At 50.9% G+C, this 24164-nt stretch overlaps 1 protein-coding gene across 3 annotated transcripts in view; it reads right to left on the bottom strand.

Moving 5' to 3' along the window:
- Positions 1-17405, bottom strand: part of SHISA6 (shisa family member 6) — a 377087-nt gene extending 359682 nt beyond the window's left edge. For all 3 annotated transcript variants that reach the window (XM_075559173.1, XM_075559174.1, XM_075559175.1), the window contains exon 1: positions 16759-17405. In XM_075559173.1, coding sequence (XP_075415288.1) covers positions 16759-17405 — 647 coding nt within the window. The remainder of the gene's footprint in view (positions 1-16758) is intronic.
- Between the last annotated feature and the right edge of the window lie 6759 nt (positions 17406-24164).

Genomic DNA, 24164 nt, shown 5'->3' with positions numbered 1-24164 from the left:
TGGCCTTGGATGCACGAGTGGGGGTCGGTTGTGCATTTAACAAAAAGGGGATATGACTGCCAGAGGAAGAGTTGCTCAAAGTCCTCCAAATTTTCTTGCCACCCCAAGAGCCCACTCATTGGAGGTTCCAACTCAAGCATCCTCGTGAGGCATGCGAAGACACCGTTCACAGGGAGAATATACCAGGAAGACGCATGATCTTCTCCCTCCAAGGTCAGGGCTGTTGTACTTTGCAATACAGCTTTGGATTCTGTTTACTGGAACCTTCTAGCGCAGCACACTCAGATCAGAATGCCCCCACAACACCATAGTGCCTATCTCACGGGCCACAAAACAGAGCAGTGGGGTTGAGGAGATGGCCCAAGGTTGTGGCAGCAGAAATGACAGATGGAGGGACTAGCCTTCCTCCATCTCAGCTCCCAAGAAAAGCTCTAAGGAGAAGTCGAGTGAATGATAACCCCCAAAAGTAAGATAAGGAGGGCCTCGGCAGACCCTGATCTAGGTCCACAATGGCAGACCAGGCGAGGGAAATGAGAATCCTTTCCCGTGAGTGGGTAGGGGGCCCCCGACAGACCTGGTCATGCTCCCCAGAAGGTTTGTCTCTCTTCCTCCAGCCAGTCACTCATTTGGCAAGAGGCGGATGAAAGGAGGCCTGCGCTGTGCTGTAATGCATCACACAATCCCCAATATAGACATAAGGAGTCTCTGGACTTGAAAATCTCAGGCGGGAGACAAATTAAGAAGGGAAGCAGGGATACGGGAAATTAGCAGGAGCCCCCAGAGGTAGTGAAGAAGAGATGTGGGGCAGGCCAGGGCCAAGCACCACCGATTCAGCAGAAATGGGGGCTGGGTAGTCAGCAGACCTGGAAATGACGACAAACTTTGGAGGAAGCACATCGTTACTGCTTCCCTGGCCACTGTGGAATTTCAAAGTGGGTTCAAAAGAACAAGAACAAGGAGCACAAAAGCCAAGCACCATCACCGCCCTGATGCTCAGAGAGCCACTTTGTTGGAAAAGGTAAGACTGACGTAGAGTGAGCATGCCACCTGTCCACCTCAGCGTCGGCTTGAACGCAGCCCGTCCTTTCTGCAGGGCGGCGGTGTCTTGAGTGCAGTCTTTGAGCTGTCCATCTGCTCATCACAGCTTCTTATCAGGCAGAGACAAGAAAAACAACTTTGCTCCGGTACAATTGTGGATGCATTTCGAGTTCATGGAGTCTGAATCGACGGGTTTTAATGAAGCCACAGCTGGACAAGTTCAAGAAGGAGAATCCAAGAAAGAGAGAGGGCAGGAAGCGAGAGAGAACTATCCCCATCCCCACAAAAGTAAACAGGAATCTAAAGGACAGATGGAGAAAGCAGACACAATGGACAAAGAGCCTGAAAAGGAACCAGAAGAACCATTTTCATGATGTGACTTAAAGAGAGAGCCAACCCGACTGACACTCTGCCGACAGGTCGGGTTCTCCACAAATGCTCCAAGGGATGGGGCAGAAGGCCAGGCACGGAGATGGGGACAAGCTGGCTGCTGGGTATCTGAGAACAACCATATTGTGTTATTTCCTGTCACCAGAGTTGGCCTTCCAAGGCCATGGGATGGCACACCTGAGAACATTGAGGCACCTTCTCAGAATTCAGCATGGGCGGCCAATTGTCTCCAAGAAGCACCCTGTTCCATTTGGGGTCCTGCTAACTGCAAGCCTGGCTGGCTGATGGTGACCCAGGCATGTTGAGGAGGGTGGTGCTCCAGAAGGTTTGTCACGGTCTAGTTCATCAGGAGCTGATCACCAAGTCTCTCTTCCAAGGCCCCTCTGGGCTTTTGGGGTGCAGACAAGTGTGTTAGCCATTTAGATTCCACTCTCAAAAACCCAAACTCGCCACCATTGAGTCAATGCCAAATCATAATAACTCTACAGGACAAGAAAGAACTGCCCCTGTGGGTTTCTGCGACTGACATGCTTTAAATGAGTAGAAAGCAACTGGTGGTTTTGAACTGCGAACCTTGCAGGTAACAGTCTAATGTAGTCCACTGCACCACAGGACTCCTAGAGGCTCTGTGAGTCCAACGAAAGGTGACCCTGTAGAGTTCTGCAGGGCTGGCAATCTTTACTCTGACACACCTGAGGTCGCCAGGGGTCAGAGTTGATGTGATGACCAATGGTTTCTGAAAGGTGTGTGTGTGTGTGTGTTAATTAAACCTATCACTCTACTTGGGAAGAAGGAATTGATTTTCATATAAAAGATGATTCTCACGTGAATGAGGGGGAGTGCAGATTGGGGACCCAAAGCTCATCGGTAGGCAATTGGACATCCCCATACAAAAGGGTCGATGAGAGGAGACGAGCCAGTCAGGGTGCAGTATAGCAACAATGAAACATACAACTTTCCTCTAGTTCTTAAATATTTCCTCCCCACCCCACTATCATGATCCCAATTCTACCTTAAAAACCAGCTAGACCAGAGGATGTACACTGGTACCGATAGGAACTAGAAACACAGGGAAACCAGGACAGATGATCCCTTCAGGACCAGTGGTGAGAGTGGCCATACCTGGAGGGTGGGGTGGAAAGGGGGAACCAATTACAAGGATCTACATATAACCTCTTCCCTGAGGGACAGACGACAGAAAAGTGGGTGAAGGGAGACATGAGACATTGTAACTTATGGCAAAATAATAATAAATTATCAAGGGTTCATGGGGGGCATCGAAGGGGGAGGGTAGAGAAATGAGGAGCTGATACCAAGGGCTAAATTAGAAAGCAAATGTTTTGAGAATGATGAAGGCAACAAATGTACAAATGTGCTTGACCCGATGGATGTGTGTATGGATTGTGATAAGAGTTGTATGAGCCCCCGATAAAATGATTGAAAAAAAAAAAGAAGAGAAAAAGGTGATTCTCTACACAGATTCAGAAGGTTTAAGGGACTAGCCCATCACTACTGGCCATTGAGCTGATTCTGACTCATAGTAACCTTTGGAATGAGGTGGTAAATCTTTATGGGGAGCAGACTGCCTCATTGCTATCCCAAGGATGGGGAGTCGGGTTTGAAATGCCGACCTCTAGGCAGTTCAGCAGCAGCAGCCTACTTAACCCAACAGGGAAGCTGAAATTCAAACCCTTCCTTGAGTTGTGAGAGAGCGTCTGCATGTATGAGCTTGGAACAGCCATTACAGAGAGGTGGGCTCACATGACCCTCATGCTCAGATAAGCCTGCCCAAACTGCAGTCACTAAAGCCAGAATTCATGGTGGGCTGAAGGTGAGCAAAGTCTCCCCTGCCCAGGGCCTTCTTTGCTGCTGTGGGATGTTGCCCCTTCCCTGACTGACGCTATGGATGACAGCAAGAGTCTGTGTCTCCAGGACCTCGAAGGGGCTCAGGAAAGCATTTCCGGATACCATTTACCAGGAACAGCCACCCCTCCGTCTCCAGGACATCTCCTCCGGGGTCAAGCGCCTCCCCTTTGGAGCAGCCAGAGCGAAGGAAGAAAGAAGAAGTGGTTGTTTGGGTGGCAAGCACACTCCCCAGAAGGGGACATTTGGCTAAGAGAACAAGGAGTATGTCCAGAGGACAGATGTCCTAAGTAATGAGACTTTAATGCCGAGGCTAATGGGAACAGTACACGAGACCAAATGCCAAAAAAGCAAGGAATAATGAGTGTTTGTGAGGCGGCGGAAAGCAGCGACTCCTCTCAACCCAGGAGCAGGGCCAGGGCTCCGGGCACCCACAGCCTGGCTGGAGTCCCAGCTTCTGCGGGTCTCCAAAGGAGGGCTGTGCTCTGGGGAAGGGGCCCAGTAGTTCTCCTGGCCCTCTCACCACGCATGGACAGGAGCCAGGGTGGGGGCACAGAGTCTACACCTGAGTTCAGGAACTCCAAAAGAGCCTAGAAAATGCCTGCCACTCAAGTCCGAGCTGAGGGTGACCGGCCTGGTACCCCAGGTGCAGTCACACAGCTGGGACAAGGAGCTCAGGATTGGGCAGGCAAGACCGGCTGCAGTCGAGTTGACCATGACACGAGGCATGCCCACGTGATCCCCAGTGAGGCTGTGCTCCATCACGTTTTCAAGGCCTGCTTTTTCAGAAGTAGGTCACCAGGCCTTTGTTCCAAGGCACCTCTTTTTTTCAAATCATTTTATTGGGGGCTCTTACAGCTCTTATCATGATTGATACATACATCTGTTGTATCAAGCACATTTGTACATATGTTGCCATCCTCATTTTCAAAACATGTGCTTTCAACTTGAGCCCTTGGGATCAGCTCCTAATTTTTCCCCTCCCTTCCTCCCTCCCTCCCTCCCTCATGAACCCTTGATAATTTATAAATTATTATTTTTTCATGTCTTACACCAACTGCTGTCTCCCTTCATCCACTTTTGTGTTGTCCATCCCTCTGGGAGGGTGTTTATATGTCAATCATTGTGATCGGTTCTTCCTTGCTTCCCCACCTTCCTCTTACTCTTCTGGTTTCACTACTCTCATTATTGATCCTGAGGGGTTTATCTGTCCTGGATTGACTATGTTGAGAACAGTTGTCTGTACCAGTGTACATGCTCTGGTCTAGCCAGATTTGTAAGGTAGAATTGGGGTCATGGTAGTTGGAGTGGGGGAAGCATTAAAGAACTAGAGGTAAGTTGTACGTTTCATCGGTGCTATACGTCACCCTGACTGGCTCGTCTCTTCCTTGTGACCCTTCTATAAGGGGATGTCCAATTGCCTACAGATGGGCTTCGGGTCTTCCCATTAATATGATCTTTTGTTCTGGATCTTTGATGCCTGCTACCTGATCCCATCGACAGCTCATGATCATACAGGCTGGTTTGCTTCTTCCATATGGCCTTTGTTGCTTCTAAGCTAGATGGCTGCTTGTTGTTTATCTTCAAGCCTTTAAGACCCCAGATGCTATATTTTTTTTATGCCGGGCACCATTAGCTTTCTTCATCACATTCGCTTATGCACCCAATTTGCCTACAGCGATCATGTCAGGAAAGGTGAGCATCGCAGAATGCCAGGTTATTAGAAGGAAGTGTTCTTGCATTGATAAAGTACTTGAGTAGAGGCCCAATGTCCCAATGTCCTCTGCTACCTTAATAATTAACATATAAATATATGTACATAGATCTATTTCCCTATCATTATATATAAATATATTTACATAAGTACATGCCTGTATTTAGAACTCTATAAATGTCTCCAAGGAACTTCTTGGTGGACTTGAACCCCACAACCATTTACACCAGCCAGCCAAGTTCTCCAGGGGGCACTCAAAACTCACTGCCACTGAGTCCATTCTGACTCGTGACAAGCCTATAGGACAGGGTAGAACAGCCCCTTGTGAGCTTCTGAGACTGTAACTTTCCACAGGAGTAGATAGCCTCATCATTCTCCTGCAGAGCAAGTGGTGATTTCAAACTTCTGAGTTTTCTGTTAGCAGCCCAACACATAACCATTACACCACCAAGGTGGCCGAACCCTCGACCACCAAATGCAACCCACTGCCATCAAACCTGTTCCCTGGGCTTTCTGAGACTGCGCATCTCTGCTGAGGGGCTGGACAGTTCAAATGTGAACAGCCCAAGGTTGAGATCAGCAGTCCAATACCTAACCCACGTGGCTCCTTGGGAGGCACAAAAACTCAGGCAACAGAACTGAACAGAATCAAAGCCAAGCTCAGAGATGGGAGGGAGCCAGCCTGAGTACTGTGTGTGTGGCATGCACACGGATAGACATTACAAATGGTGCTGTTTGCAAGCCCAAGGTCCATCACTCACACACCCACGCACCCCACCCAATCTTTGCTCACTCAAGTCAGCTTGCTCCCCCTCCCTTCACTCACCCCCCAGGGGCAGGATCCACCAAGGGCTCTTTCGTCCATTGGAACCAGCAGGCATTGTTGGCTGGTGTCTTTCCATTTTCCTTGTATTATTTTCACTGGCCTTGGCCAATAAGATGATTCTTGGAAAGAGCTCTCCTCCATCCTGCATGTACTCCAAGCCACTAGCCTCAGTGGTTCCTGGGTTCCCCAAGAAGTAGATCATCTGTCCATCTGTCCTGTAACTACCACCCTCGCCCAGGGCTCTGGCACATGGGTCCTTGCTTTGCTGGGTATTCCTGATCCTTTTACATCTAGAAAAGCAAGAGCTAGCTGCTCTCACTGAACTCCCAAGGATGATGAAAACTGGTCAATATCTAGCTGTGGGGCCGTGGCCAAGTGACTACGCTCAGGGTCAATTTCTTCATCTATTATACAGGCACTGTCCTCAGAGGTTGCGAGTTGGGCAGCTAACCACAAGGTCAGCAGTTCAAAACATCCTGTTGCTCAGAGAGAGAAAGAGAAGGCTTTCTACACCTTTAATGGGTTAGTCTCAGAAGCGCCCAAGGTTCTACCTGGACCTATAGTGTCATGAGGATTCAAAATTGACTCGATGACATTGAGGGTTGAGTTTGGTCCACAGAGGGTTAATGAGGGGACTCCAAGAGATAATGTATGTCAGGCATTTAGCCCTCATAGCACTGTAGTATAAGCATTGGACTGCAAGCCATCAGGGACTCAAACTCACTGGTCACTCCTGGGGAGAACCATGAGACTGCCTTGGAAACTCTACACAGGATCACTGTAGGTCAGAGTCCACTTGATGGGAGTAGGCGTGGTTTTGTGATAAGTATGGAGTCCCTATTGGTGCAAACGATTAATGTGATCATCTAGGGAAGATCGGAGGTTCAAATCGGAGCCTCACAAGAAAGTCCTGGCAATCCACTTCCATAAAGACTACGCCATTGAAAACTCTACGGAGTACAGTTCTACTGTAACCCACATATCAGTACCAGGGGTGGGAATCAGCTCATTGGCAACTGGTTTGGTTTAGGGATTGGGGATAAGGGGCTCCCGAGAACAACTTCTTGTGAGTCTAAGGCCATCCATCGTCCATTCCTGTAGCCTTGGGCCCTCAACCTAACCAGCGTCCAAGCCCTCCCCTGTGTAAACATCCAGAGGTGTTCCTGGTGGTGCAGAGAGGTAAAGCTCAGTCTACTCACACACACCTCAGCAGAAAGACCTGGCGATGTAATTCTGGAAAACCAGCCATTGAAAAGCCCATGGAGCCCAGTTCTGCTCTGACCCATTATGAAGCAGAATGAACTCAGCAGTAACTGTTTTCCGTGACGTTTTTGTTTTGTTTTTTTAAGCACCTGGGAGACAATGCTCCCACCTTTCCGTTACTTAAACAGAGACCACTGTGGTTTCAAGTCTCAGAGCAGGGCACATCCCAAAGTGTCCAGCAGGGGCCTGGAGGGGGCCATTGGTGCCAGTGCCTCTGCCCTAACAGAGCCCCACCCCTTGGAAACAAGGTTCAAGTAGCCAGCCTCTGCCTCCTGATGGGAATGGGCCATGCTGCTCACAGAGCCTACTTCTCACCTGCCCACAGAGAAGCCCTGTTGCCTGTCCTTACACTCAGCCCACCCCTCCCTCTAGGACAATAAATGCACATTTGCGGGAAGAAGGCAGTGCGTGCACATTGGGAATTTCTCAGCAAGGCTAGCCAGGGAGCTCGCCTGTCTGTGTTGGGAAACATCTCAACTTCATTGAAGGCTATCTGGCCAGAGCAGTGACTCCTTCCAAATGTGGAACTGCAGGAGTGACAGCCCTTAGGTGGAAGGGAAGGGGGGACACCGTGAACACCTGCCATCTGAGCTCAGGCCTCACTGCACACCTCCCAAAGACACTGGGTCTTTCTCCCTCTTGGCACTGAACCAGCAAGCTAAATGGGGCTCTCCGTCTACTGCCTCATGCACAAATGCATTCCTCTGCTGTTTTCCTCCCTTCCGGCAGCGACTGGTGGTACTGTCCCAATATCCCTCTTCCTGTCTCTTCTTCCAGTTGCCCCACTGCCCACCCTGATCCACTTTTCTTAAGGCCAGGCGTTCTCTTGCACCCAAGGAGCATCCCCTTCCAAGTGGTCCTGGGGGAGCGCAGGGGCCCTGAGCTGCAGGAGATGCCTTTCCCGACTGCAACCACTCCTTGGGTACCTGCCTGTGGAAATGGCTGATGCGGCTGGTGGAAGAGCAGGGCTCATTAGCGGAGGCACTCCTTCCTCTCTGATGAATAGCTCGGCCCAACTGCTGGTTTCATTCATCAACCTTGGCCCTGTGACGTACCGCTGCTTACAAGAGTCAAATGCATCCTAAGAGGATAAAAATATGCTACCATTCCAGAGAGTCAAAATGACACACCACGGGGCTCAGAAAGTGGTGCCGAGAGGGGAGCTGCTGTGGAGAAGCAGGCTGCAGCTTTCCAAGGTGACTGCTGGAAAGGACGAGGTGTGAGGTTCTGTGGGTTCCCCTTCTTTCAGAAGGAGAAGCAGGCACATTGCAGGCAGAGCCCCGGCCTGACTGCCACAGAGATTACGGTCACGGCAAGGTTGGGCTCAACTGTCCAGTTTCATTAGGTGCCCTTCCTGGAGTTTCACTGGACACTTCATTCTGTCGCCTTGGCTTGGGCTGGCCTGGGAGCACAATCGTGCCATCCCTGTGCTGGGAGCCATCCCAAAAGACTGACTGGTGGTGCATGTGGTGAATGCCCTCACCTACTAACTGCAAGGCTGAAGGTTCCGGTCTGCCCAAAGAGAGTGCTGCTTGGACACACACCCCATCACCACCATTCATAATGGAACCCACACCAACCGGTTTCAGGAATGCATGGGAGTCCCTGGGCTGCCCAATGGTCAACCCGCTCCACAAGGTGCGAGGTGTAAATCCTCCCACATTGCCTTGGAAAAAAAACACAAAGTCCCAGGAAATTCTATACAGCACAGTTGGCTGTGCCACAGCTGGGGCAGCCCTGAGGAGGAGTCAATGTGCCAGCACCTGGTTATCCTGGAAGATGATCCGGAAGCCACTGCACACAGGGCCCCGGGAGTGCAGCAGGCCCCTGGTCTTTGGCAAAATGCAACCTCATTCATCTGGCAGGTCTCTGATCAATCGCCCACCCACCTCAGGAAGGGAGGGAGCACATTCCCAGGTGGTATTTTCGACTGCGGATTTCTGCCCCCAGCTCTCCTCAGCACACCTCTGGCTCCCGAGTCTGTGGGGAGCCCTGGTGGCCTTGTGTTGCGCACGGTCAGCAGCTAGATGCCACCAGTCTGCTCCTTGGGAGAAAAGAAGAGGCCGGCTGTGCCCAGAAAGGAATGACCACTCTGAAATCCCATAGGCATTTTCCTCTGAAGCAGATGAAGTGGCTGGAGGGCAGTGAGAGTGAGTGATCTGATTATAGGAGGAAGCTGCTGGCAGGTGACCACCCTTCAAAAGGAGAAACCACAGAGGGCTGGGACATGGGGACATTGCCCGAGGATGGGCTACAGAAGCTCAGAGAAAGAGGAGAAAGGAGAGGGCCCCCTGCCACCCCCACATCCGGGACGTAACGAAGGAAAAAGCGGTGACTGCTCAACGGGGCATAGCTTCACAATGCTAGCACCATGACACAGGTAGCTGAGCCTGCAAACATTGAGTCTTACAGCTTTACGCAAATACTTTTTTAAAAATGAGAATAACAGGCTGAAGAGTGTAAAAATCACTGGCCTGGGACACAGTCCTGGGTCACACGCTGGATTTCTGTCCACAAGGTCAGCCGTTCAAACCCAAGCACCTGAGAAAGATGAGGCAGCCTAGGAAATCCAAAGCGGCAGCACTCAGCCCTCGGGGTGAGAATTGACTCGGTGGCTGAGGGGCGGCTGCGGTAGGTAGCAGGACACACACAACATGCTCGTCCCCCAGCTTCGGAGTCAGACATCTCTGGATGTCAATGTTCTCCTTCATAAGATGGAAGAGCTCGATGAAAGGGCAAGATCAATCCCATGGATCCATCTCGAATGACCACAACTACTCCGACCTCGTCAGAACATTTTGCTGTTTACTTCTGAAGATTGAACCTAAAATGTTACTCATTTGTCCCTAAGGCTTTGAGGAGAATCTGAGCAAGTCCACGGAGCTGACACCTTTGGGGAGCCCCGGATGCAACTCCCAGTCACCCTTCCCCAAACCCTGCCCCATCGGCAATGTCTGCAAAAGATCATGCCAAAGCGTGCCGTGAGGTCCTAAGCAGGACTCAGTGGAACTGAAGTTGCCTGAAGTAGAAAAGAGGGAAAAAGTTATCCTTACTCCCTGCCATCAAGTCAGTGCTGACTCATGGGGACACCCTGTGGTTTCCGAAACAGTAACAGTTTTACAGGAATAGAAACCCCAGCCTTTCTCTCAAAGAGCTGCTGGTGGTTTTGAACTGCCAGCCATATGGACTGCCACTACATCACCACGACTCCTGAAGTTGTCCTAGCCCTCTATTATAGTTCTCCCCCCACCCCACGCCACCTCCATCTGAGATACCTTATAGCAGTCCATTCAAACCACATCTTTCTGGTCCCACCAGGTAGATATTGTCAAACTAAATGCACTTGAGTCAGCCATAATATCAAAAATAGAAAGATTCTCCTCAGGTCCCTATTACCCTTTTGATACCAAATGGTTGGTTATTCTGAGGTGTGTGTACCTCCCTAGAATTATATCTCCCTTAAAAACAACAACAACAACAAAAATCTCACACCATTGAGTCAATTCCTGATTCAACGGACAGAGAACTGCTTCTGTGGGTTACTAAAGTTGTGTGTATGGGACTACAAAGCCTCATCTTGCTCCCTCAGAGTGCCTAGTGGTTTTGAACTGCTGCCCTTGTGGCTAGCAGACCAATGCTTTACCTACTATGCCACCAGGGCTCCTGCCACTCCCTTGATAGACTTTTTGTTTGACTGAAAAAGGAGCCACAAGGGTGAGGTCCATTTCAATCCTGAATGGTGACCAAGAATCAGAATCCCGGGGTCCTTCCAATCTCTATCCAACTGGGGGCAGAAAGGGGGATGAGTGATGTTATCTTGTGGGGATTGTAATCAATGATGTGCAACAAAATGTGTATGGATTGTTGAATGGAAAACCGATCTGCTCTGTACATCTCCACCCAGCTCACAATGAGAAGCAGAATATGACTGTGCAGGACTTGGGGTGAGGGGTGTGGTAGGGTGGGCAGGGGCAGGGGTGAAAGACAAGTAGGCACTGATGTCCGGTAGCCAAGGTGCTGGTTCCCCATGTTGGTATTTTCATTGACTGTAAAAACACGGAGGCAGACAGTTCCACCCTAAATTCCAACCTGCAGGCAGACCCTGGAGGAATCAGGCAATAGGACAAACACTGCTTCTTTGAGCGTAATTCCCTTCGATTCCGGATCCGTGGGCATGTCCGTCTGGAGCCAGCGAATGTAGCTCCTTCAATCTGTTCCCTTTTTCCAGCTGTCTTAACCACTGCTTCCTATACCATCCCTATGCATCAGCTGCGCAGTCATGCCAATCGTCCGTTAAAATGATTTGAAAATAATGGGCTTTTTCTCCACCTGTGTCTTGGCAGCCTCGGATGCCATGAAAGGTCTTGGGGTCCTAGCAGATTTCCCCCAGTGAACGTGCTTGTGACTCCTGAGCTTGGGGGCACAGGGGCCAAGGTACGTGAAGACAGGCAGCAATTGGACCAGTAAAATGTCCCAAGCCCAGGGATTCAGACAAGTGTTCATCGGGCTGACCTCCCACTCAAGAAAGGGCCTGGCAAGATTGGCTCATTAAGCAAAGGTAACAGGCATTGTGTTGCTCATGGTTTAGAGCTCAAAGGGGATTTTGCCCTTGGAAAGAGAGTATGGAAGGCAGGCAGGCAGGAGTCACAATCAGGGCAGAGTCTAAGCCCCTGAGCGCAGAGCTCGCTGGTAAGCCTGCTTTAGACTATCAGTGGCAGAGCTCCACTCCTCACAGGTTCCAGTCCCCTTTTGCTGCCCTTTACTTCTTTCATGGAGGCTGGTGGCCTCGTGGGTTACACGTTGGGCTGCTAACCTCAAGCTGAGCAGTTCGAAACCACCAGCCCACTCCAAGATGAGCTGTCTACTCCTGTCAAGATTTACAGCCTCAGAAACCCACAGGGGCAGTTCTACCCTGTCCTACAGGGTGGCTACGAGTCCGAATGGAGTAAACAGCAGTGAGTTTCCTTATTCCTGTCTTTCCCAGAATCCTTTTCCTAACCTATAATTAAAAATAAAACGCAGTACTATCGATTCTGACCTGGGACAACCCATGGCTTCACAAGCTTCGAAGGTCCCATGCGGCTTTCCTGATCCTGGTCTGGGCTGAGGCAGGTTGCCAGTCCTTTGTGCCACTGAGCGAGCTTGAAAAGCCCACCGGAATATTTGTCCCTGAGTGTCAACTGTTTGTCCCAGCCAGGGAGCCCCATCCCTCATAAACCTTCTCAAAACCCCTCCTCAATTTCACTGCTTTCCCTACATGTATTTTTGTTTAAAAAAAAAAAAAAACCTCAAAGGAAAAGGAAAACTTGCTGGACAATCACTTCCAAACCAAAGCACCAGGCTCCCTCCCTCCTCCCCTTTTCCAACTGCTCTATTTGAAGGAAAACAAAACAAATAAGCAAACAACAACAACAAAAGTTGACTCTCTTTCAATCCAGCCATTAAAGGGAGCCTGCTGTGCTTCAAAACTAACTAGATAAAGGTGTGACCATTCATTCAGTGCTCAGGACCCTAAGGTGAGAGAGCTTGCTGTATCAACCAGCAAGTGGGCCAGCGACTTCCAGAGAAAACAAGGACTTCAGGAGAAAACAATGCTCTTTGCGCTCCTGATTCATTTCTGAAGGGGGTGGGGGGAGGTGTCACTAACTGTCCCCTTGAAATGTGCGAAGGACCCCCACTGATGAAACCCACTTTTGGTAGCTGTTGAGGTGGAGGGGTTCTAACATTTCTTTTTCCTGACACAATGACAGCTAATCAGGCTGGTCTCCCCAGGTTGGCTCTGACATTACTCAGTGTCCTATCACATGTTAATAGGTGCCCGATCTATTTGTTAATTAGCCATTAAAAATAGGAGGGAGGAGTCACACAGATCCTACCTCAGAATGAGCAGGGGGAAACAGGTTTGGATGTGATGCACCTAGCTCAGAAGGACATGCCAAAAGGAGCTGGCCTCCTAGGTCTTTTCCTGGACAGAGCCCATGCCCTTGAAGGAGGTCAGCAGCCCCTCGCTGGACAAACAGCCTCCAGGAGGCACTGCAGAAACCACTCATGAAGTATTAAAATCAGAGGGGTTCGAGGGTCAGTCGGCTAGAGCCTGAGTTCTAGGAGCCTAGGAGGGAACCGTTGGTTAGAGATAATGCAGGGAAGTGGGGTCTATTTTGCCCAGGCTGTCCAGGGGACCCAAGTCTCATCTCTTCGAATCACCAAACACGGGTCTCTCTTGCAGAAATAAGATGGGAAGGTCTAACCTCCTCTGGAAAAGGTCACACTGGTTCCTCCCTGCAGCAGAGGAGAGGAGAAAGTCAGGCCTGCCCTAAGGAATGTGGATGTCCAGGCCCCAGGAAGGTTGGCAGCAGGGAACACCAAGGCTGGGCAGATGGCTGCCGCTGGTGGGCATGCTAACCTCACCCCTTCAAACTGCTCCCACCACAAAGGGTCCTCTGGAAAGAGGCACTTCTCTCCCCTCATGATCAGCCGTTGTTGCCCAAATAGCACCCCAAGGGGGATGCACACTGGAAAGAGCTCAATCTCCCCTTTGCAGAAAGCAAACATCTTTGCGGAATTATTTCAAGCCATGTGAAACTGCCCTCCCTGCCCTGGGAAGGTGGTACATTCTTTCTTCTCCAGTCTCTGAGGGGAAACTCCACCACAGTGTACAGTCTTTCTCCCCGCCACCCTCCTTTCCTGATCCCCAATGCCCCAGCCACACAGCACTATGTCCCCAAACCTCTCAGCAGCAGATGGACAGACACTGGCCTGGGGCTGAGGGTGGGCATGAGGAAACGGGGAGCGGGGAGAGCGAATGCAGCGGTGACACCAGTTTTATAAAATGCACTGTGCTGAGGAGTGTGAACCCCTTTGAGTGTGCAAACACCAGTGCCCCACACACCTTCCACGGGTAAACTGGACCACACCGTATGCAAATTAGCTCTCAACAAAGTTGAACACAAACCAGCAAAAACATTTCCTTGGCCCGGCAGGCAGTGACCTGGAAAGAAGAGTCAGGTCACAGTCCCTCGCATCCAAGAGTCCACAGGGACTCCCCACAAGGTGCCCATTTACAAACCCCCTACCACAAGCTCCCAAAGGAAGAGGCAGGAGACTGCTGGGCTCTAATTACCCAGAAGTGAAAAAGAGGTTTCCCCGACCTGCCCAAGGTCACTCATGAAGTGTCTTAGATGGCCCTCTCAGCTCTGTCCCTCTTCTCTCCTCCAGTTACAGGAATGGGCCCCCCACCCAAAAGACGCCAATCAGATGGCTTCGCAGCACTGAGCAGGCAGGACTGCAGCTGCTGGAAGAGGTGCTGTGGGCTGAATAAAATTAGGAGGTGGATTTGCGAGGGCAGCATCCCACATTTACATAATGGTCTGAGGACTGGAGTCCATCTCTCCACCTAACCCACAACCATCTCTCTCTTCCTCTCCACCCCAGAAGGAAACTTTCCCCCCCAAATATTACCAAAGCCAGCCCAGCTAAAGAGGGTGGTGGGTAGCCTGGCAGGCAGGCAGGGGACAGAGGCACCACCCTGGGTTCCAGCCGGTGTAACTCACACCAGAGCCAGGATCCAAAGGTAGTAACCACAGGAATAAATTCCACATGAGGTGACACAGCCACAGCAGCAGGCAGTTTTCTGCCTGCTAAGAACTCTGGATCCCAGCAAGACAGAACCCCAAAGAAAGATAGGAGGGAATCAGCCAGTTGGAGGTCTGCAGAGAAGCCAGGCGCACAAGAAGAGGGGGAAGAAGACCAAGGTTTGAGATAAAGGGGGCGGGAAAAATAAGAACTAATATGTGTGTATGGCTGCTTCAGGAGGTAGCCTTCCCACAAACAATTCCCTCTCCGCTTTCCAAAGGAGCAGAGTGAGGGGAAGATTTTTACTCTCAAAAACTCACCTTCACATAAGTCAACTTCACCGCCCTCGGTATCTGAGAGCCTGGACTGACCACTGTGCATCTCCCCCAATTCTTGTCAGTGCACATGGCCGGCCCAAGAGCAGAAGGGATGCTGAGTAAAACTTTACTGTCTGAGTGACAGGGTTAGGTGGCACCTCAGGGTGAGGATGACTGAGGGCCACAGACGAATCTCCTTTTGAAAACATCCAGTCCATATACCCACGTTTTGTCAGTCCTAGAATACCCACACTTGATGGATTTGACTTGACAAAATTTGCTAAGGAATACCATCTTTTCTCAACACTTGAATGATGGGTGGGGGGTGGGGAGGAATTAATCAGTTCTTTCATGATGCCCAGAAGTGTCTTTATGTCTCTCTCTCTCTCTCTCTCTCTCTCTCTCTCTCTCTCTCTCTCTCTAAATTTCCTCTGTTGATCTCAGCATGTACGGCTTCAAGTGGGGCCCCGTTGGGCAAACCCAGATGCAGGGCAGGACTGGGGCGTGGTCAGTGCTTACACCATGTGCCAGAAAGAGAACCCTCTCCTGGGGCAGGATTTGTTCCCTGAAAGGACTCCACTGACCCACGTCTGGCTATCAGTCAGGAGGGAACTGGGGGCAAAGCTACTTTCCATTCCCCAGGTATACCCTTCCTGGAGTTGTGAGCACATTACTCTGGCCCCTATTTTCTTCCCGGAGGACAGACTCGCTTCCCTGAGACTAAAAACCTCAAGCCAAACCCACTACCATCAGGTCAATTTTGTGTTCTCGTTACCCTTTGCGTTTCAGCAGGAGCCTGGTTGGCTTGCCAATTGCAAGGTTGGCTCCACGCCTCAGGAAGCAAGGCCGCACTTGGTACTCTAGTCAAGAGTTCCAGTTCCAGCCCTGGATACCCACCAGGGCAGTTCTACTCTGCCATACAAGGTCGCTATGAGTCGGAATTGACTCGATGGCATTGGGGTTCCAAGACTGTAAACCGTTCTGGGAGCAAACAGCAGGATCTTCCTCCAGCACAGCAGCTGGTGGGCTTCAAACACAGACCTTGCCGTAGCACACTGACGGCTAAGAAGATGGGCTAGAGACGACCACATTTTGAGTTGCTGGCAGGCAGATGCTGCTGGCAAGGAGGCAGCCTCCACGCCCTCCCTCCGAGTTACAAGCAGTGAAAGATGCTCCACCAGGTTTAACAAGGCAAGAAGTGTTAACTCCTGGTCTGCCTACTGGGCTTGGAAGGACCAGTCACCTGGTCTCGGCAGGATGCAATAAAGAGACTGTCATCTGCATTTGGTCACTACAGCATGGAGAAATCTTTAGTCCTTCTTCTTCCCCTAGAAGCAGCTTTTCTGCATCACCTCCTCCCAGACTGAGCACAGGGCTCCCTTCCCTAAAGCACCCCTTACTCTGTCCAGGAAGGTCCCAACACCGGTGCCTTTCCTAAATGGAAACAATGTTCTTGTTTGACTCACAAAACCAGATGCCACAAGCAGCTCTTACACAAGCAGACTGTGTCACATTCCTGAGGAAAAAAAGCAAACAAACCCAACTTCAGGGACTTCGGTTCTTACTTTTCAATTCCCCTGAGCATCAGAACATGCCTATGGAGAAGAAGGTACCAGCCACCTCGGATGGATCGGTCTGGGAAGAAGCGAAGGAGAAGCTGTGTCCAGAAGAGGCTCAGGGAGCAGGCATGAGACGAGGAAGGGGGTCATGGGAAGCACGTTTAGGGAAGAGATACCAAGGGGAGACTGGGGGCGCGCCCGGGCGCTGGTTCTCACCTGTGGATGTTCATCTCCCTGGGCGGGCGGTGGGCCTTGTCGTAGGAGACCTTGGCGAAGACACCGGCCACGATGACGAAGGCAATCACGCCGCAGGTGATGTAGACGGTGAAGTTGGTCTTGTCCTTCTCAGGGTCGTACTTGTTCTCGGGCCCCGGGGACACCACCTGGGTGCTGGGCGTCTGCACCCACACGGGGCTTTGGTAGTTGGTGCACTGGCGCTGGTCCAGCTTCTCGTGGCGCTTCTTGCAGCAGAAGCGGTAGTAGCAGGTGCCGCAGCAGTACAGGTAGCCGCTCTCGCTGTTGTTACACTCGAACTCTTTGTCATACTGACCGCTCACGTCGTAGTAGCCCCAGCACGTCTCATAGGTGACAGCCGCGCTGGGCGCCGCTGCCGCCGCCGCCGGCTGCCCGCGCCGGCTCCCCGCCTCCGGGCCGCCGGACGCTCGGGCGGTGCCATTCAGCTCGCGGCCGCCCCGGGCCAGGGCGCCCCCGGGCCGCCGGCCCCCGACGGCAGCGGCGCCGGCGCTCAGGGTCCGGTTGGCGGCGCGGGCGCGGGCGCCCACGGCGCCGGGCAGTAGGTCCAGGGACCCCAGGGCGAGCAGCAGCGGCAGCAGCAGCAGCAGCGAGAGGCGCCGCAGCGCCATGGCGGGGCCGGGCGGGAGGGCGCGGGGAGGCGGCGCTCAGGCCGCTCCGGGCCGGCCGGCCTCTGAGGGCAGCGCACGGGCCGGTCTGGCGGCGCGGCGGTCAGCGGCGCCGGGGCGATGGCGCCATCGAGGCGCGGCGGCGGCGCGCGGGGCGCACGGACCCAGGCGGGCGGCTCAGGCTGCGCGCGGGCTCCTCGCTGCCCCCGAGCGCTCGGCGCGCCTCCCGGGCAGCCCCATCCCCCGCGGGCGGCGGGCGGCGGGCGGCGGCGGCAGCGGCCCCGGCGACGCTCTCTTCAGGCCGGACCCGAAGCGCGGCGTCCCGGAGGGTCCTGCGGGACAAGACGGAGAGCCGGTCACGGGCCGGGGCGACCGGCTGGAGGGAGCGCGCCGCCCTCGAGGAGCGAGTGTCCGGGCCGCGCGAGGCGCGCAGTCGGGGCCCGGGGCCAGGCGGCCCTGCGCGCCGCGCCGAGGGCGTCCGCGCCACCCCTCGGGCCGCCGCTCCGCAGCCGGGGCGCCGGCGCCGGTCGCACCGCGCGCTCGCGCCGAAGGCTGGCTCCCCGGGACGGGGCCGGCTGGAGTCCGGCGGGCAGCCGGGGGGCGCGGCGGCTGCGCTCACTCACCATGCCCCGCTGCGACTGCAGAGGCGGCGGCGGCGGCGGGCCGGGAGCGCAGGGGCCGGAGCGAGCGAGGGAGCGAGCGCCGCCGGCTCGCCGCCGCACTAGTGCCGGAGCGTGTGCGCGAGGGAGCGAGGCAGCCACACGCACTCACACACTCGCTCGCTCGCACACCCGGGAGCGCCGCGCAGGGAGGGAGGGAGGGCGGGCGGGGAGGAGGGCGGGCAGCGCTCACCGCCGCCCACGTTTACGCGCCTGGGCCCCGGGCTGGAGCGGAGGGGGGCTCTGGGCTTCTCTCCCCTCGCTGCGCTCAGAGCTCCTCGTCGCCAAAGTCCGGGACGCCCGTTCAACAATCGCGGCGAAGCCAGCGGGCGCGGAGGGTGACCGGCCAGGGATCGGGATTGGAGCGTCCCCTCTGATTGCCTGACTTGGGCCCCCTCCAGTCCTCCTGTGGGTCCCACCTCGCTCGCAGCCCAGGCTGCGTGGTGCCAGAGAGACGGAATGAGAGTTTCTGCGAGCCTTTGCCTCACCCTAGTGGTGAAGCCCAGAGTTAAGGAAGAGGTCAAACCCATTGCTGTAGGTTCCTAAACTGAGGCCCAGTCAAGGGCTCTGTGGTTGACCAGTGGACTGAGCTTTGTAACCTTGTCTCCTGGGCCCTTTTCGCCAATGTTCTTTATATATCCACCTTGACACACAGCCCCAATACCAGATGGAACCACACACTTCTTTCCAAGACCTCTCTCTCTCTCTCTCTCTCTCTCTCTCTCTCTCTCTCTCTCTCTCTCTCTCTCTCTCTCTCTCTCTCTCTCTCTCTCTCTCTCTCTCTCTCTCTCTCTCTCTCTCTCTCTCTCCCCCGCCCCCACTACCAGCAATGGGTTCACTTTTGAGAGGTTTCTGCACCATCGTGGAAATTGTGACTCTAGTAGGCTTTGACATCTCTCTGCTCTAGCTGATGGGAAAAAGGTCCTTGAAGGTGGCATTCTTGTGTAGTTGTGCAGTATGTTACTTAGAAAGGAGCACCCACACTCCACCCCACCCACTTAACCTCCAAAGCCCTGAGCCACCCACCGCCCCCAGTCCAAGAAGGAATACTATTCTGTTTTGATGGTCTATTCAGCACCAATACATATCCAGCAGCCCCCACACAACGCTGCCTCAGTGTCTCCGTGTCGGTTGGGCGGCTGGGCACAGGGCAGATTATCAGAGTGCGGGCAATATATGATTGTCCCCAAATTCGACCCCAGGCTACTGGGGATCCTCATCCTGGAGAGAATAACTTGGGGCTCCAACCCAGATTCCAGGCGGATGAAGGAAAATCTAATCCTGGGATGCCAAACACCAAACCCAATCCAAACCCACTGCCATTGGCTTCATTCCTAATCAAGGGAACCGAGAGTTCCACTGCCCATGGTTTCTGATGCTGTAACTCTTTAATACATGCAAACAACCTCAGCTCTCTCCCACTGGCTGGTAAATTAGAAAAATTGACCTTTCTGTTTATAGTCCACTGCTTAACCCACCGCACTACCAGGGCTCCCTATCCTGGCATGAGGAGTACACAAACTCACTCAAACAACTCCTACTTATAGCTAGCTTCCAATCCACACCTCCCCCTTCCTCTGCGTTTTCACCCAGTCCCTCGGCTTCATCTGAGCTACCACCGTCTTCTTAACCATTGTCTGTTCAATGGACACTTATTTAGTGCCTGGCTGGGAGCAAGACAAGACTTTCTACTCCCGCCAAGAGCTCCTGAAACCCACAGGAGCAGTACAACTCTGTCCTATAGGGCTGTTAACTTATAAGCCAAAATCAACTCAAAGGCAGTGAGTTTTTCTTCTTCTTCTTCTTCTTCTTCTTCTTCTTCTTCTTCTTCTTCTTCTTCTTCTTCTTCTTCTTCTTCTTCTTCTTCTTCTTCTTCTTCTTCTCCTATGCCTGGCACTGGGTAAGTATTAAGATAAATGAATGAATAAGACAATCCTTTCCTCTAGGAGGAGTTTGAAGACCACTTAAGAAACAGACAGAAATGATTTCCATACTGTGTGATGAGAAAGGTGAGCACGCATGCTCAGAGAGGAAGGTGATGGGCACACAATCTAAGTGTGGAGGTGACAGGTGAAGGTCAAGGACAGCTTTCTGGATGAGGTACTGCCTAGGCAGAATCTCCATGAATGACTACAGTCTCATAAAATAAACAGGACAGGAAAGGCACTGAGCAGAGGGAGGATCATTAGTAAAAGCAGGAAGGCATGAAAGGGTTACCAGGGATGCAAGGAGTTTAACATAAACTCTGAAGGAATCTTTCTGCAAGTCATGGAGAACTACTGGGTAGTTTTAATCAAGAGGAGACACTGTCAGATACACATTCACTGGATCCTTAAATCAAATAGAGTAGGGAAGCAATGGATAGGAAGAGTAATTTGGATACTGATCTGATAATCAAGGTAAAAGATCATGAAGGGATGGCATAGTTACTGGTGGTGGGTGTTCGTAATTGAGATGGATACCATGGTCAAGTATGATTTCAGGACAGTTAGCCATGGTCATATTGCAGCTGCCTTGGAGAGTTCTAAGTGGAGCTGTCTTTCCTAAAGAGTTTCAAGGTCAGGAAAAAGGTAAGCTTGGCAAATTAAGGTGGAGATCATTTAAAAAACAAACCAAAAAACTGCCATTGAGTCAGTTCCAAAGCATAGCAGCCCTATAGGGCTGAGTAGAACTGCCCATATGGGTTCCTGAGATTGTAACTCTTCACTGGAACAGAGAGCCTCATCTTTCTTCCAGGGTAGTTTTGAAGCCCTGGCCTTGTGGTTAGCAACTTCATATGATCCGCAGGTTCTAAGCCACACCCTACCATTCTCTCTGAACTTTTGCTCCCCTTTGTTATTCCAGAATGAACTTTCTATATCTGGAAGCTTCCTAAGAATGGGAGAAATATCTTCCTCCTATGGGACTCTATAACAAAACTGTATCGTAGGGTTCAGAGTGCAAGGGCTGAGTTTTGTTCTTTAGAACACCCACCCCCTAAATGGGTTGTGAACCCCAGTAATCAAAAATTGTGGCATCAGTAATCTCATCCAATGAAATATTATTTTAGCGTTAGGTAAGCTCATAGAGATTTTTAGTTCAATCCTTATGACAGTACACTGACTCTTAGAACCAACCAGATTAGTTGCCTTCTAGCATCCTTTCCCCTATTTTCTCCTTTTGCTTTCAATACCTGTACTGTTGACAGTATCGAAGGTATGCTTGTGTGCATGTGGATTTGACGCTTACTAAAAAGTGTCAAGGCAGTATCATCGTTTACAACACTCATACTAATCCAAGCCCTGGTTCCAAAAGCTACATCCTGGTTGGACCAAGCCAACCACAATAAGACAACCTTTCCTCAGAACATCTGGAATCAGGAAATCAAGGCGACTGGTTAAGAGGGAGCATAGGAAACGGACTTTGGGCCTCAACTTAAGTCTGTCAACACAAGAACATGTTCTAATAACTTGGTACTGTGTGATACTCACCTTCCCAACGTGATTGCTGAAGACAAAATGAGTGCCTAAGCAAATGTGATGAAGAAAGCTGATGGTGCCCGGCTATTAAAATATATAGCTTTCTTCTTGAGTCCTTGGATGAAGGCAAATAATGTGCAATTGTACTTGACAAAATGGATGTACATATGGATTGTGGTGAGTTGTATGAGCCCCCAAGAAAATGATTTTTTTTTAAAAGATATAGCACCTGGGGTCTTAGAAGGCTTGAAGTTAAACAAGTGACCATCTAGCAGGGAAGCAACAAAGCCCACATGGAAGAAGCACATCAGCCTGTGTGATCATGAGATGTCAACGTGATCTGGTATCAGAAGATTAAAAACAAATAATTAAATGAATGTGGAGGGGTCAGAGTGGAGACCCAAAGCCCATCTATAAACAATTGGACATCCTCTCACAGAAGGGTCACATGGAAGGGGCGATTCAGCCAGGATGCAGTATAGCACTGATGAAACACACAACATTCCTCTGGTCTTTTAATACTTCCTCTCCCCATTATCATGACCCCAGTTTTACCTCACAACTCCTGCTAGACTGGAATATGTATCTTGGTGCCAGATAAGAACTTTTGACACACAGAAGTCAGGACAGATAAACCCCTCAGAAACAGTAATAGGAATAGTGATACCAGGAGGGTAGAGGGAGGGAGTGAGGAGAGGGGAATGGAGAGAAAAGGGGAACCGATAACAATGATGTGTGTATAACCCCTGGGGTGGGGGGTTGGAATCACAGAAACATGGGTGAAGGGATACAGCGGATGGTGTAAGAGATGAAAAACTAATATATAATTTATCAAGGGTTCACAATGGTGGGAGGGTGGGGGAGGAAGGGGAAAAAGGAGCTATAATAAGGGTTCAAGTAGAAAGAGAATGTTTTGGAAATGACGATGGTCACATGCGTATAAGTTTGCTTGGTATAATGGATTTATGGATTTTTATATCTGTAAGAACCCATAATAAAATTATCACACACAAAAAGAATGAGTATGGGATCCAGCTCCAGACATTATTAAATAAGGGAAGGCTGCTAAGAGTTGAGGGTAACATCTCCTTGTTCTTAAGAAAACTTACGGTACCTCCTTTTTCCTTTCTCTGAATGCTGGTTCTTTGAGCGTGCTGCCTAGAACTGTTGGAACCATGTTATCACCTTGGGGAATAGGGAGTAGTCATTAGTGGAAGTTGATATTTCATTGCAGAGTTATGAAATACTTAACCCAATACTGTCTTTGTTTCACAGGCCTACAGTAGGATTGAAATTCCAGAGCCCATCTGTGAGTGGTTAAGGGAAGTGTGTAGCAGTAGACAATGAGTCTTGAGCAGAAAATAATGTTTGTGATTTCTGGCCAGAGTGGTTTCTAGCCTAAGAATCAGCACTGTTAAAGGTGGTTGTGGCTTTGTTAATCGGGGTCCTCAAGTGACTATAATGAAGAAAGTCCAACTGCCCCCATGCAATGGGGCAAGACTTTTGACGATAAGTTGGCTTTTTACAGAGCTGACAGATGGAACAATAGCACAGACCTGAGTCTTTAATTTCATTATTGACCCAGGGCCTCCAAAATTTTGTCTTTCCCCACAACGAGATCATAAAGATTCCTTTGGTTGATGTGACCTTAAAGCCAGAGTTTCTCTTACATGCGGCCAGAGACATCCTAGTGGATAAACTGTGGGGTTTTGTTTTGTGTTTTTCAACTCCATTCTATCATTCTGTTCTGATTTCACTATCCAACTTTATGCCAACAATCATTTTTCTTCTCTTTAACAGGGAGAGCTAAAAGCCCTGGTGATATAGTGGTTAGTTCTACCCTGTCTATAGGGTCATTATGAGTCAGAATTCACTCAGGGGCAGTGAGCTTGTTTTTTTTAGTTTTTATAACAATGGGTGGAGGGATAGTTGTAAGTAGAGTTTCCAGTAAATCATCTCCTTTGTCTCTTTCCACTATGAATTTCTCCAGGGACCATAAGGTCCTGCAGGATCTGGGTTCCTGCTTTCTTTCTAAGCTCACCTCCGACCTCTCTACCCTTCTCACTCCCTCTAGTCACATTGGTGATGTGACTCTTCCCTTTGCCTACAACCACTCTCACCAGAGGCCTGCAAGCTCCTTTTGATACATGCTATGGTTTCTACATAAACAACACCTGCTTAGAGAAGCTACCATGGCCATCCTAATGAATAGGAAGCGAACATCACACAGCCTTCCTCCATCATGATGCACTTTCCACCAACTGATATGCATTCATTTCCATATTTGAAATACATTCTAAACTTCCACTAGAATGAGTGTGTCCTTGGTTGAACTTTATGATCTGTTTTGTCGAGTGCTATATTTTAAGTGCTTAGAACGGCATTTGGCTTATACAATAGGTTGTGGTGCACATGGAAAGACTTGTCATCTTTAGCTGCTAGTACATCCAAATTGTACCCAGTTTTCAGAAGGCTGTTCGAAGAAGGATCCCAACAACTAGCATGGATTACACCATAAACACCACACCTGTCTTAGGCTGGGTTCTCTAAAGAAGCAAAACCGGTGACACTTGTAGATGTACATACAGAGAGAAATTTATATCAATAAAATAGCACACACAGTTGTAAAAATCAAGCAAGTCCTG

The sequence above is a fragment of the Tenrec ecaudatus genome, chromosome 10 (genome assembly GCF_050624435.1).
Source record: "Tenrec ecaudatus isolate mTenEca1 chromosome 10, mTenEca1.hap1, whole genome shotgun sequence".
NCBI classification, from domain to species: domain Eukaryota; kingdom Metazoa; phylum Chordata; class Mammalia; order Afrosoricida; family Tenrecidae; genus Tenrec; species Tenrec ecaudatus.
This window is presented reverse-complemented; position numbering and strand designations above follow the sequence as displayed.